This window comes from Oreochromis aureus, linkage group 19, assembly GCF_013358895.1.
Source record: "Oreochromis aureus strain Israel breed Guangdong linkage group 19, ZZ_aureus, whole genome shotgun sequence".
NCBI lineage: Eukaryota > Metazoa > Chordata > Actinopteri > Cichliformes > Cichlidae > Oreochromis > Oreochromis aureus.
This window is the reverse complement of record NC_052960.1, coordinates 1,369,266-1,384,194: the sequence shown is the minus strand read 5'-3', so window position 1 is coordinate 1,384,194 and position 14,929 is coordinate 1,369,266. Positions and strand designations below refer to the sequence as shown.

Genomic DNA, 14,929 nt, shown 5'->3' with positions numbered 1-14,929 from the left:
CAACAAAGTCCAGAGTCCACTGTCTGTACTCTGAGTCGTCCTCACCTGTGATGAGGCCGACTATGGCAGAGTCGTCAGAGAACTTCTGTAGAACTAAAGTGTCTGATTTTAATCGTGTTGAGACCACAAACAGGCAGCGAGCCTCAGCCTGAGCCACAGAGCAGCAGCTGGGACTGAATATTTTATGGATTGATTATTATCTGGTTCATGATCAGCGGATTTATCGACGCTCTGGATCAATAACTGCTTACATGCTGCTGCAGTCCCTCCTCCCGCCAGCAGGGGGAAACCTGCTCTCACCTCAAACAGCGCCGGAACCTTCAATCTCTGCGCATGCGCAATGGATGTAAACAAAGCAGCATGGCAGCACGCTGTTTGCAAGGAAGCGATCATCAGTATTGACGATAAACTTAAAGTTATTATCGCTGCTGAGGGGAGGAGCTAATCATCGATCGACTGATCGTTAAATCAGTCAGCTGCAGGATGGAGGCAGTGAGGAATCGACTGGCCGAGTGTTCACAGGAGGCTCACGGTGAGGCTCACAGCACCGATCCGAGCATTGATCACAGATAGGTGACAGCTTCGGCTCTGGGACTATTTCTTTTGCCACAGAAAGTAGATCCGACTCAGAGCGGCTCACTGCGCATGCTCGTCATCGGGCTGAATGTTTGATGTTTACCTGTTGGGTTGAATTACACACGTGACACACCTGCCCTGCTTTGAGGGGAGGGGTCATAAAAACTACAGACTCTATATAAAAGATGAAGGTTTAAGGCTCAGGACTTTTGCACAGCGAGTACTCCAGACCCGCCTATCAGCAGATTAATAACTAACCAGACGCTCTCTGGCCGTCTGCTTTATGTCACGTGATGCCGTTGTCTTTATGGAGACAGGTGGGGGCGGGGACTCCTGTTGCTGGGCAGACTTTGCTGGATGGGTGGGTAAGGTGTGTTTTTCACTCGTTTCCATGGTTTCAGCTTCTTAAATGTCTCGCCGTGGTGACCCTTTCTGTCCTTACTGGTCTGTGTCGGCTTGTGAACCTGGAATATCGTGACCAATCACGACAAATGTGGGCGGGGCTTTAGAGTTCTCCAGACTGTCATTACAGGTGTGATCACATAGTTTTACCGAACAAACAGGAAATAAGGTCACGTGATTATAATATGAATGATTGATGCTGACATCAGTGCCCCACCCACCCATGTATCTCAGGTGTTTGCTTATCAATCAGCATTGCTGATCACTGATTACTTTTCAGAGCTGTACCTGAACCAATCGGTGCCCTACCTGGATGGGCCACCTGAGTCGCTGCAGTTCCACCGTGACTGGATCGCGCCAAACAAGCCCTGCATCATCCGCAACGCCTTCAGCCACTGGCCAGCCCTGGCCAAGTGGAGCCCTGACTATCTGAGGTAAGCAAGCCCCACCCACCCCTGTCACCATGGTAACAGGTCAGCTCCTGATAACTGAAGTCAGGATTAGTTCATCCAGATAACAGAGAGATATCCAGGAACTGTGGAGCTCGTGCATCATCATTTTCAGGCTCGAAGGCACTCAGCGCTCCTCCTCAGGTGTAGATGTCACATGATCATTTTCTTCTCTGCAGGCAGAAGGTGGGGTCAAAGGTCATAAGCGTGGCAGTGACTCCGAATGGCTATGCCGATGCGGTAAACGGAGATCGATTCGTGATGCCTGAAGAGAGACAGATGAGCTTCTCCTCTGTTCTTGACATCATCGAGGGGAAGGTGAGACTCCACGCTGCCGTCTGAATGGCCCTGCATGAACGCCGGCTTACTAATAAAGTCCTGATTGAATGTACAGGTGGACAAAGGGGGCGGAGTCTTTTATGTCCAGAGGCAGTGCTCCAACCTGCTGCAGGAGCTCCCCGAGCTCACTGCCGACGTGGAGCCGCACATCGCCTGGATGAGCACGGCACTCGGTGAGCTGTTAGTCTGTCCGCGATGTTGCCCAATCAGAGTGTCGCTCACAGATACGCAGAATCCGCAAACGTGCTCATCACAGGAAGTCGAGAGCATCACAATCCAGGCTGTAAAAATGATGTGAGCGTGATGGCGGTGACCTTCACAGGAAGCAGTTTCAGTGCGTTTCCTGTCAGCTTGTCTCTCCATCTCCACCTCTGGGGAGAAAACAGGTCCAGCTCCTTGGCCCTGTGAACTCCATAATTAATCTCAGTGTGTGAAGAGGACTCTCCATTTACATGTACAAACTGGAGTCTATTAGATAGATATGATACAAACCACTGCAGTGCAGTACCTGTAATACCTACAGCATGTTCTAATCGCTCTAATAGGATATTATGGTCAACAGTATCGAACGCAGCACTGAGGTCTAGCAGGACAAGCACAGAGATGAGTCCACTGTCAGAGGCCATAAGAAGATCATTTGTAACCTTCACTAAGAAATTGAATTATTATGATATAATAATAATTATTGAATGAAATTAAAATCAATTACTAAATCAAAAAGCTCAGTGGAACAGATCCAACAGCTTCTGCTTTTATTACTGAGGAAAATAAATCATCATATTACTGTTTAATATCAGCCACAGGAAACAGGAAGTTTCCTGCCCCCCGCCCCCGTTTTTGAATAACACACTGCCTCCATGTTTCTCCTGTTGTCCCTGCTGCAGTAACTCTGTGACCCAGAGGGGGACCCACCCCACAGTTTGTCCACCAGCTGATCTTACTGTTACCCTTGTTTTTTCAGGAAAGTTACCGGACGCTGTGAATTTTTGGCTCGGAGAGGCGAACGCCATCACCTCTAGTGAGACCCATGCCTCTCTCTCACACACACACACTCACACACACACTCACACACACACACACACACACACACACACACACACACACACACACACACACACACACACACACACACACACACACACACACACACACACACACACACACACACACACACACAAAACCCCGTTCAGCTATCTTAGTGAGGTTCTTCATTGACATAATGGTTTCCCTAACCCTTACCCTAAACCTAACCATAACCTAATTGTAACCCTGACACTAAAACCACATTTTGAGCCTCAAAAATGGCTTTAAATTTGTGAGGACTGGGTTGTGTGTCCTCACAAGTGACTGTTGGTTCTCACAAGTATAGTAGAATGCAGATTTCGGTCCTCACAAAGATAGCTAGAAAGGAACACGAACACACACACACACACACACACACACACACACGTGTCGCAGCGTGCTGATGCGTGTTCCTGTGTTCCAGTGCACAAAGATCACTACGAGAATCTTTACTGCGTCGTCTCTGGAGAGAAACACTTCACCTTGATGCCGCCTACAGACCGCCCCTTCATCCCCTATGGTAACCACGGCAACCACCAGGTCTTCTCTACAGCAATAACCATCCACCTGTGGTAACCATGGTAACTATCTCCACAGGTTTGTACCAACCAGCCGTTTACCATCAGCGAGATGACGGCGAGTTTGAGGTCATCGATCAGAGCGACTCAGAGATGGTGCGTTCAGGCTTTCTTGTACGTCTCAGCACCTCATTTCAAACAGCAGACCTCCATGACTCCCCCTCCCCCTCACAGGTCCCGTGGATCCCTCTGGACCCGTTGAACCCGGACCTGGAGCGGTACCCGCAGTACCGGCGGGCACGGCCGCTCCACTGCAGCGTGAAGTCCGGAGAGATGCTGTACCTGCCGTCGCTGTGGTTCCACCACGTACAGCAGTCACACGGCTGCATCGCAGGTACCTGAACGCACCACGCTGTGTTTCACTTTTCATTGATCAATAAGGGACAGACACGATCAGATCTCACTGAGGCGTTCACACTAAACGTGTCCGCTCCCGTTTCGTCTGCAGTGAACTTCTGGTACGACATGGACTACGACATCAAGTACAACTACTTTCAGCTGCTGGAGGCTCTGTGTGAGGTCACAAGGTCCACGTGACATCACAGCGACAGTGTCACATGGCCACCGTACAATAAAGTTTTGTTCCTGTGGTGTTTGCAGGTTAAATATAGTTTTTCAGAAAATACATTTGACTAAAGCTCCTCACCTTCATCGTTGGAGTCGTCATCAGCAGCTCAGCCACGGTTTCCCATGATTCTTTATTCACTTTGAGAACAATAAACTTTATTGTTCTGTCACTGAAAACTTCATCAATAAAGTTCACCTGGAGTGGATTGATTCCACTTCCCGTTAGTGCCTTTGAACGAGCTGCGGATCAATAAAAATAAAGTCAAACTTTCTGTGTGAATTTAACGTTTTAATTGCCGACTGAGTTTCTTTCCCTGAACACCCCCTGGATGCTCTTCGAGGTTCAAAAAGTTAAACTCATTCCCGCTCATGACACACGAGTCAGCGGCGTTTTAGAAACCGCGGCCCTGACAGTAAAAGAATCACAAAAATAAATTCCCCAGAAAACTAAATGATGAGAAAAAGATTAAAATAGAAAACAAATAAAGAAACTTTAAGAATGTCCTGAAACAGAAACAACCTTGTTCTTCCTGTAGGAGCAACTTTGTTTCTACATCTCCGTCTGCCACCTACTTCCTGTCCCGCTGCGCCCCGGGGGCTGATGGTGCTTTTGCCGCCATGCGTGCATTGGAAGGAAAGACACAGACAGTAAACGATGAGAAAAGCTCTTTATTAAAGCACAGAAAAACGGAGCAGACAAACGACACACTCTAAAACTCTCAATCACCGACTCCACGCTCAAGGGCTCGATTCATCAATGATTATCAATCAGCTGATCGCACAGGAAAAACAAACACTCAAATGTAAACAAACAAGGTGCACAGAGAGGTCGTCGACCCCTGAAGCTCCGCCCACTCACCCATCTCTCAGCCTCCATCAGTCACGTGATCATCAGGAACCTCTGCATCTCAGAATCAAAAAGATGAAGCTTAATAAGCCAATCAGCTGATCGATCAGTAAAGGGATAACAGGGTCGGATAAACCTGCAGAAAGTTCAGGAAGCCAAATTTTATTTTAAAAAAGTCAAAACAAGGACACGCCCACAATCATTCCTGAACAGCTGATTGATCAGCTGGGCCAATCAATCAGACGTAATGATGATCAATAAACTTCTTCTACTGTGATAAAACAAAGTTTCTTTAAAAACTGGTGCATGACCTCAGAGAGAACATTGACCGTGCATCTGTTTTAGGCTCCGCCCCTGAGGGAGGGAGGAGGAGGACAAGTTTGGCCATCCTGATTGGTGCAGACGTGGAGGTGTGTTAGGTGGATTTCCGTCACAGACCTCCGACTAATAGAGTTTAATCTCTTTTAAAAAATACATATTTATAAGTTTTTGACGACAGGAAATGGGACAAGGGGGCGAGATGCGTGATGACCACCTGGTCTGGTCCCACCAATCAAACGCCGCTCAGACAGACAGCTGCTAACTCATATTTTTACTTCTCATCGCTTTGATACTGCTATCAGATAACTCTGTGTGCCCTTATTTTGAAAGTTCAGCTGTTGCTAACCAGTTAGGCCCACCCCTTCCTGTGTAAAACCGCCCCCCCAAAAACCTGATTATCGGGTCATACATCTTTGCAAAAACATGAAGCAGTTTACTTATCTTCCCGTTTTCAAATTAAAAGTTGAAGGAAACCCACGTTTAGGAAGTTTTTTTTCTGTCGGTGATCGTGATCAATAAAGTTCAGGATTTCGATCCTTTTGATCAATCAATCCCTCTGAGACTCAAATTAGCTCTAATTAAGGAAGTCACATCACAATGGAAGTCAGACGGCTCGCAGCATTATTTTGAAGGTACAGCTCCTGTTTGTAAAACTAGCTAAATGAATAAAGGTTGAATTTGAATAAATACGATCGATAATTCAGCCTCATCAATACGAGATCAGAAACCAGCCAGCGAGGAAGAGTCCTGGGTGAGACTCCTCCTCCAAACCTGATCACTGATCAGTGAGCAATATTGATCTGCAGATCAGAACATGGAGGCTGTGGGGGGAGGGGTGAGCAGCAGGGGGCACCGCGAGGCCAGCGGTCCGCCAGTTGCAGGGAGACGCTCAAACATCTAATCGATCAGCAATGAATAATCATAATCTGTCGGCATCTGACGGAGCGCCGGCCTGCCATTGCATCATGGCTGCAGCAGCTGTTTGTTTATTTACACTGACGAAACGGCTGTTTGTCAGACTCAAGCCCCGCCCACTCGCCCAGATCTTTAACCTAAACATCATCCAGCTCAAAGTTTCGTGGCTTTTTGATTTGTGGGCGTGCCATCCTGCGTGAAAGCGCTCTGATTGGACACTGCTGACATCACACACAAACAGCACAAGCAGCCTCTGCGGCCCGTCACACACTCACAATCAGTCGTCATGGTTACTCCTGCGGTAGATGGGCACGTTAATGCTGTGGAACGCCGGCACCCAGCGGTTGTCATGGAGACCCACATTGCAGCCGGGCGTGTCCCTGCGGGCACCATGGCAACACATCCAGTACCCTGGGCCGTACGGCAGCGCCTGGCAGTACGGCTTGTGGTGCCAGCGGCAAAGCGACACGTCGCCATGCCCGTAACGCTTCTTGCACTGCTTGCAGGGGTCGTCACGGTAACGGGGGTCTGACACCCAGAGCGAGTCAGCGGGCCGTACGCCGTAGTTCTCGATGATGAACTTGAAGTAACTGCAGGCGCACTTGAGCGCGGCGAGGCTCTGCGTCGGCAGGAGCAGGAAGATCTTGACGAGCAGGTGGTGCGGCAGCGCCGTCAGGTACGGCTGCGGCTCCAGTAGCTGCTGCAGCCGCTGACGCTTCTCCAGGAAGCCCTGCGACGCCGACGCACGCCACATCAGAGGCGCCGAGGCAGGGTTGCTAACTATGCCAGCACCCTCAGTTCCTCTCCTCCTAATCTTCTCCGATTGGCTGTCAGGACTGCAGGGGGAGGGCTTAACAGGCTGAAGCACACAGGTGGCTCTGTGGCATGGGGGGCGGGGTGCTGAGTCCGTGGGGGAGGGGGTGGAGTCTTTGTGGTTCTCAGGAGTTGGAGACAAAAACAATAAGCCAGGCACAGGCTCCTCCTCTTCAGACTCAGAGGGCGGGGCCTTAAGGTGTGTCTCTGTTACAGTGTGCTCCCTCTCCACATCTGCAGCCTCCACTGACTTGACCAGCTCACCTAAAAGGGGCGTGGTCAAAGCTGAGGCAGGAAGACAGCTGACTGGTTCCCTGCTCAGACACTGAACTGCAGGTGGTGATGATGGTGATGCAGGCTGGGTGGGGGTGGAGCTGTGACCTGTGGCGGCTGCGAGCAGCACACGCCCCGCTGTCCTCCGCAGGCTGTTGCTGCGCGACAGGTCGCCCTCTGTCCGCCGCCTCAGACACTCAGACTCTAGTCTCGCCACCATGTCTGACACTCGGATGCTTTCTGGCTCCTCCCCCCTGTGCACCGAGCTGTCCCTGAGGTCAGGGGGCAGGGCTCTGGAGAGCATGATGGTGGTGGAGCTCCTCTGGAGAGCGAGCACAGGTTTGGAGTCCAGCTGCTGCTCACTCGCTCTCTGCTCCAGAAACGCCACCATCTCCACCACTGACACCTTCGGCTCCGCCTCCTCTGCTGTCCCCAGCTCTCCGCCACACTGCTGAGCAGAGTCCGGGTGCCGCGGAGCAGGTCTGAGGTCACAAGCCCTCTGATCTTGCTGAAGGTTTTGGGTGTTTCCGGACCGGCGGCGCCGTTTGGCGGTACAGTTTTCATCCCAGCTGCCCTTTGCCTTCACGGCTCGCGACGGGCCCGTCGCGACGCTGTAGTCGGTGCATGGCGCCGGTGCCCTGTCCCTGTTGTTCGCAGCACACTCGCCAGCTCCGGCACCATCTTCTCGTCCCCTCTCTGAAACAAAGATGGCGATCTTCTCGCGGACGTGTCCGGGTTTGATGACGGTCCAGACATCCAGCGGCGCGTCGGCGTCCTCAGCGGCAGTCTGGAACAGTTTGGGCGTGTTGTTCTTGCAGCCTGACAGGTGCCGCAGGGTGGTGCCGGATGGCGTCTTGAGGCAGAGCGTCGTCACGCTGCTGGTAATGGCGTTGGTGGGGCATCGCAGTGTGTTAGTGGAGATTACACTGAATGGGAAGCGGCTGCTGCTCCCATGGTTACCAGTGTACGTCCTCAGCAGCCCCCCCTGCTGGCTCACGAACAGACTGCTCCGCTGTGTCCCCGTCTGAACACCGGATGCATTGAGACGCAGCTCTGAGCGCACGAGCTTCGGGTACGACTTCAGGTGCATGATGGTCCTATGGGGAGGGAGAGAGAAGTCACATGATTAAAACACAACAGAGATATTCATCACTCATCGAAAGACCCCAGGAAGCTCTCAACATGTTTGGCAGTCAGATTATCAAAATAAAAGTCAGTTAGAGGGACTGACTTTTAGTCTGTGGGTGTGTCTCAGATCAGAGGAGGTCAGACACTCTCCGAGGTGACTCAGATATTTCATCACCCGATCGTGGTGTAAACATTTCTCCTCCTCATGAAGAAAGCCTTATCAGTCGCACTGGGACTCAGAGGGAGGGCCACACTGGTTTTACTGGAAAACTTTACCTCTGCTCGTAAAACTGGGACAAGAGGAGGCCCACAGACTTCCTGTTCTTCAGATGAAGGCGGCACCTTTTCGCCTCAGTAATGAACAAACTCCTAAGCGTGTTTATGGCTGCTGTAACTCTCCTTCTTCAAGCGAATAAGAAAAGCTTCTTGCCTTATGATTTTTGGGGGGGGGGGGGGCAGCAGCTGGGACAGCTGATATGAAGGGGGAAGTCAGCTGCACAGACCAAAAACAAACATGTTCAACTCCCTTTGGCGTGCACACTGCCTCACTGTGGGCGTCCCAGGAACTGCAGGTTTAAACCGGATCATTTTGACTCCTTGGTTCTTCTCTTCTTCAACTGCCCTCCACCTCCTCATGTTTCTTGACCACATGTACTGAGCATGTGCAGAAACACATGTTTTTAACGTTTTGGGTGGTGGATGACATCATGATGAAGACTCAGTGCAGCAGCATTACCTCAGCGCTCAGCTGGGTGCGAGCCCGCAGACACGCCCGCACAGATGTGGAAGAAACCTCAGAGCTTCATGCTCTCGGCCATCAGTCACATGTACTCGCGTGTGAGCGACGTGTTTATTCAGGACACTGATTATGATAATGATCAGTTATTTATTGGAGAGGATAAAACCATCTGCGCACACACACACACACACACACAGAGTGAGAAACTTTCAGTCTAATTTTGTCTGAATGAGTTTAATGAGTCATTTTACTTCACAGGGACGTTTTTTTTAATTTAATGAGGATTTTTTCCTTTTTGAGTGATTTTATTGATTTATTCAGATTTTATTCCGTTCATTTCATTTTTTGTGTTTATTGAACATTTGGGATAAATAAAGTCGATCTCGCTCATTATTAGTTTTCAGTGAAGCCATGTCACCTGACAAACAGTCACATGACCAGCAGAGTTTCCTGTCACGCCTGCATCTCAGCCGTTCAGGGTGCAGCATCATCATCTCCATGAGAACAGCTTTCCCAGCAGATAAAAGCTGCTTTAAAGTGCTTTATAAATCAAGTTGGATAAACCCTGGAAACAGCAGCCGGGCAGTGCAGACAGCTCTGTGTGAAGTGTCCCGTGTGCGCAGAGTTTATATAACCTCGTGAAGCTTACAGAGACGGCTCACAGAGGCAAGACCGACTTGGAGCTTCAGGTTTGCAGGATGACCTCAGTGATGATGTAACCCGTGAAAAAGGCGTGTTTGTACGAACACATAACAGTTACACAACCGTGCTCAGAAACACGAAGCCCGTTTGAACACAGTAGCAGTGAAGTCGACTCGTATCCAATCAGACGCGCATCCACAGCGAGAAGAGCTGCAGAAAGGTTTCTGAGCGAGAGGAGTTTGGTTTCCAGGCCGTCGGCACTGCGCCTGGGAACAATTAGGATTACTCAAACCGCAGCAGGGCGGCCAATCAGAGCCAGGTATAAAACACACTGGGAGCACACGGAGGTCAGAGGTCGCACGCAGGCAGCGAGGGATGAGGCACAGCTGTGTTTCTGAGGTATTCATGTCCCAGTGAGCTCTTTAAAGGTCTTTAGATTCAAAACAGCCGCTCAGTGGTGTTTCAAGATGGCTGCCGAGGTGGACTTTGGTGTGGTGAACACAAACTGATCCAGAATCAGAACCCGGAGCTCTGATCTGTCACACAGCATCTTGGGAGTTGTATTCATGTGTTTCTCTGTGTCACTTTTACACAATGCTAACTGCGTTTACCTCCACTCTGTGTGCTGATTGGCCGGTGGTGGTGCTGGGGGGCGTGGTACTGATTTGAGTGACAGCTCCGCTGATCCTTCAGCTTCACATTTCTCAGACGTTCGCCTTGACTCCTCCCACACAGGAAGCTGAACCAGACGCCGTTTCTCCTGCGCTAATGTCTCCACAGCAGTCAGGATGTGAACGCACACACACACACCCTGCAGGAAAAAACAAGCACACACCAACACATCAGTGACTCACACACACATGCACACCTGAGGCCACGGCCCAGGTGTATAATCCTCACACTGTGAGCAGCTCTTCTCTTCAAAATGAAATGAAAACATGTTCTACAACAGCTGGATCAGACATGCAGACTCAGACTGGGAGGACTGGGAGTGAACCAGCAGGGCCAGAAGTCAGTTTACGACACATGGAGCAGCAGTGAGCTCACAGCCTCCAGTAAAAGCTCGCCGTACATCAGAGAAACCTGCAGCTCGCGTCTATAGCGAGACACCAGCTCCTGATACCTGACAGCCAATCAGCTGCCAGCTCTGTCCTCTCTGTCTATATAAGGAGCCGGTCACAGTGTGTTCAGCACACACACACACACAGGCGCACAAACACACACACATACGTGTACATACTGGTGTGTGTGTTTGTGCTGTTGAAGCAGGAAACTGGAAATATTTCAAAATAAAAGCTGAGAGTTTAGTGACCAGCCATTTCTCCTCACAGCTTCATAGCTGATCAATTCCCGCCACATCGTCCCAGCTCAGACGATCTGCAGGTGCTTCCTGCTCCCACCACAGGAAGAGTTCAGGACTGAATGACATGGACCTGCTCACCTGCACAGGTGTGACAGGACTGGGGGTGTCCTGTAGCCTCCTGTTTTCACCTTTTTCTGCTCGACATGTTGGAAGTCGAGCCCAAACATAATTCGATTTTTATTTTTTACCATGAAAAATAAATCCTCTTCTATTTTTGAAATAAAAACCTCTAATACATCATTTTCACAGTGAGCTGAAAAATATTCTTATCATCAAAAATCCTTTTAATGATTTTTGTTGTTAAAAATGAACAAAATTCCTCAGTTCAGACTCGGATTATCAATCAATAATCAATAGCAGAGAATAAAGAGGACGACTTGACTCAGTTCCTTCAAGTGTCAAAGATTCTGATTGATTACCGATCAGCTGACTGATTAACCAAACACACACACACAGAGGAGCCCGAGCAGGGGTTGGGGTGGAGTGGAGGTATTTCCCTCTTCCTCCCTCTCCTGAAACCACCTCCTGCTGCTGGATCTGCAGCTTCCTTCTCTTTTGTTTGACGTGAACCAATCAGAGACATGGATCCTGATCAGGATCAATACACGAGCCGAGGCAGTCTAAAAAGGGATCGTTTCAAAGCTTCGTTTATGCTGTTGAACCAGATGCTGACTCTGATTAAGGAACACACAGTGAGCGTATGCTGAAGCATTGCAGGCCTCATTATTTACTCTGTGTTAACAGGAGATTATTGATTGTTTGGGGATTTTACGATGATACTTTAGTTTTTTATATTCCACCTTCCCCTGATGGAACACTGATCCAGCAGCCTGAGGCCGTCAGGTGTGATCTGACACGGGTGAAGGTAAAGATAAACAAACACCAACATCTGCCTACGGTTTCATCTCCAAGACATGCTGCCGTCCATTCAGCGGCGTCCTAACTGTGTCCCCGCCTGTCAGATGCCTGTTTCCTTCAGGGTGAGCAGGAGAGCCCAGACATGTGACCTCATTTACTTTTGTAACATTCATGATAATAATCTGAACGACATCTCTAAAAAAAGTCAATTAAAATCCAAATAAATTGTGTCAAACTGCGGTAACTCTGCAGTGTCCTGAGCCTTCAAATTAAAAGCTTCTTTAAATCAGTGATTAATCATTAGCATCTTTAGTGCTGAGTCACTGATCAGGAGCCTAAAACATCCTGTACGAATCACAGAGGTCTGTGTTTCAGGCCACTGATTCTTTTATTTATTTAACCAGGACACCCTTGAGACTAAAGTCCGCTTATAGGCAAGAAAGCACCACATTGACAGGTTATATGAGTGGTCAGGTATAAGACAAACAGAGGAGCGAGCTGCTGAGGAACAAGGTCCTGATGGTTTCTGCAGCAGAGGCTCAAAGTCCTGTGAGGACCCCGAGGATCCTGAAGAGGAGCGAGGATCACAACAACTCTGTTTCAATGAGAAAAGACGGCGTTCACTCACATGCTGTGATCTACACGGGCTGAAGACAGAGACACCAGCTGATAACGTCCACACACAGAGAGATACCCGAGTGTTTGTGGGCTCTGACTCATCTCTGGGTGTGACAGAGTTTAGAGAAAAGTGTGTTTCTAAAGTGATTTTATAACCACCACGAGAACATTAGACCCTGTGAGAGCCACATCTAGCTCAGTCTCAGATCAGACCGGGACAGACCCGGGCCAAACCGTCCGCCAGCTGCTGAGTCTGCACTCTGAGGCTAACAGCTATCAGCTATCAGCCTGTAAACTTCCCACCCTCCGGGGCCTCCGCCCTGCTAACAACGAACATTCATCGGTAACCCAGCTGGGAGCGGCTTGGAGCTCCGCCACACCCGCCGCCATCACCGGGACACTCAGTAAACAAAGTGTCCCGCGCACTGTTTACAAACAAACAACCGAGCTACACGAAAACAAACTTCGCTGCCGCAGCGCTAGTTAGCATGCTACTAGCTGCAGCCGCTCGCTCCTATTAAACACCTGGCTAACAAGCTAGCCTCTGCAGCTAACTAGCGGGGAGCAGAGGAGGACGGAGCGGCACGTCGACACTCCGGAGAACACGGGGGAAGTTGGAGGAGACGCTGCGGGTGGAGGTCGGACCGTTTCCACCGCACACCGACACCCAGCAGCGGCCCCGAGCCACGGACTCTTGGAGAGAAGAGGCCGCGGGTCGCACTGACCTGAGGGAGGAAGCTGAGCCCGTCCGCTGGCAGCGACCGCAGACGGTGCAGTCCTCCGGTCCAGGATGTCCTGACTGTCCGTAGCCCAGCTACTGTCGGTGGCTCCGCTTCGCCGGTGCGTGGACCCACTTTTGAACTGTTTAATGCTTAAAGGCAGCACGGAGGTGCGCGCTCCTCACCTAACTTACATAGTAGAGCTCCCGACCGAGCACGCGCACGTCAACCTGCGGCTGTGCGTCATGACGTAGCAGTCATGTCCTGAGCATCAACAACATGTAGGTTCGGTTTTAGCGACACCCAGAGGGCCTTCATCAGTATGGACGGTGATGGCTCAACGGCACGAAGGCAAGGAGGTCCCGGGTTTGAATCCGAGCAGGGTTCTGTGTCTGTGCTAAGCACCTCACAAGAAACGGACCGTGTTTTACATTTTACGTGTTGAGACTGACTCGATGAAAAGCCACGGAGTTCACCCGAAATTACCCAAAAGACCAAAGGTGTACATCCAGAGCAGCAGGTCCGCTGATCACAGCCTGCACACCAAGACAATCTTCTGCAGCTCTCAGTAGAAATGATTGTGAGTGTGATTGTTTTCCCCACACTGAATCATTACACTGATCTTAGGGTTCCCCACCCACTGAATCCACTATGACCCTGACTGTGCACAGTCTGTTTAACTGTGGAGGGAAAGTCACACTGTGTAATCTAGACAACAGAAACTCGTTATTTATTTAAATTCTCTGTCAGTGCGGGTGTCCTACATAACAGATTCAAACTGAGTTCGTACAGAATTACATTGGATTAATATTTGTATTCTCATGTACTAATATTGCTTCATATTATATTAGTACAGCACAAGGTTCAGTTTCCTTTGTAACTGTAGAATTGTCCTTCAAGGAGCCACTTTTTACTTTCTTACTCTGAGTACACGTCAGAGCCGTACTTTTTCAGTTTTACTTCAGTGAAAAAGTTGCTTCAGTACTTCAACTTTTACTGGAGTATTTTTAATCAGAATCAGAATGTCTTTATTGTCATTGTTGCAGGTACAATGAAATTAAAAGCGGTCTCCGATCAGTGCATCATCCATAAAAATATATATATTTTTAAATCTATATGTATTAGAAGTAAAGAGAGTCTGTACTTTTGCCACCTCTGTAAATGACTCAGGTAAACTTAAACTCTTCCTCGGAGCTGTGCTGACACGCTAACTTTAAAGTAATTCTATTTTTTTCGAGTGTATGTAGGAGTACTAGGGACACATTTGTTCCTGAATGTAGCTCTGACAATCCGTCATAGATTTCTTTCTATGTGGAGTTTGCATGTTTTCCCACGTGTCTGCACGGCTTCTCTCCGGTTTCCTCCAACAGTCAGTTCCACACCGCTGGTAGGTGTGAATGTGAATGATTACCCAGGATGGGCTCCAGGCCCCCCTGAATTGGATAAGCTGAAGTAAATGGATGGAAGCAAAATGAATTTATTTAAATGTGAATCCAAAACTTTTGCTTGTAACTAAGCTGCCAGCCTCTGAAGCCACGATGCCATTCTTCCTCTCTGTAGTTGTTATGAAGGGGAAACTTCTCTGGACCAGTTTCTTACATTAGGCTGTAAACATGTTTATTTTAACATGGGAATCTGTAGGGACGACTCACCGCTGGGGCCCCTGCTGGACATTAGAGGAACTGCAGGCTGAAAGTTTCTGTCATGTGATAAATAAAAC

General features: G+C 49.3%; 2 protein-coding genes across 3 annotated transcripts; one reads left to right on the top strand and one right to left on the bottom strand.

Annotated features, from left to right (window-relative positions):
* Positions 1-78: 78 nt before the first annotated feature.
* Positions 79-4,266, top strand: jmjd7 (jumonji domain containing 7). Its single transcript, XM_031749693.2, has 9 exons — positions 79-532; positions 1,259-1,412; positions 1,607-1,745; positions 1,822-1,939; positions 2,728-2,784; positions 3,253-3,348; positions 3,426-3,502; positions 3,581-3,740; positions 3,855-4,266. The coding sequence occupies exons 1-9, from the start codon at positions 484-486 to the stop codon at positions 3,941-3,943; spliced, it is 939 nt and encodes a 312-aa protein (XP_031605553.1). The 5' UTR covers positions 79-483; the 3' UTR covers positions 3,944-4,266.
* A 358-nt stretch (positions 4,267-4,624) lies between these two features.
* Positions 4,625-13,438, bottom strand: fbxo34 (F-box protein 34). 2 transcript variants are annotated; one of them, XM_039603417.1, is made up of 4 exons: positions 13,216-13,438; positions 10,263-10,462; positions 6,332-8,239; positions 4,625-4,956 (listed from the first exon to the last, which is right to left on the bottom strand). In XM_039603417.1, exon 3 carries the CDS (start codon positions 8,230-8,232, stop codon positions 6,334-6,336), a length of 1,899 nt encoding a protein of 632 aa, XP_039459351.1. In that variant the 5' UTR covers positions 8,233-8,239; positions 10,263-10,462; positions 13,216-13,438; the 3' UTR covers positions 4,625-4,956; positions 6,332-6,333. The 2 variants fall into 2 exon arrangements, with proteins under 2 accessions (XP_039459351.1, XP_039459350.1); XM_039603416.1 differs by having other exon boundaries at positions 4,625-8,239.
* Positions 13,439-14,929: the final 1,491 nt, after the last annotated feature.

Excerpts from the sequence above, each read along its gene's own strand:
- jmjd7 (XM_031749693.2), top strand. The coding sequence starts at position 484 with ATGGAGGCAGTGAGGAATCGACTGGCCGAGTGTTCACAGGAGGCTCAC. Across the intron at positions 1,940-2,727 it reads CTGGATGAGCACGGCACTCG|GAAAGTTACCGGACGCTGTG; the intron begins GTGAGCTGTTAG and ends TTGTTTTTTCAG. Across the intron at positions 2,785-3,252 it reads GGCGAACGCCATCACCTCTA|TGCACAAAGATCACTACGAG; the intron begins GTGAGACCCATG and ends CCTGTGTTCCAG.
- fbxo34 (XM_039603416.1), bottom strand. The coding sequence starts at position 8,232 with ATGCACCTGAAGTCGTACCCGAAGCTCGTGCGCTCAGAGCTGCGTCTC.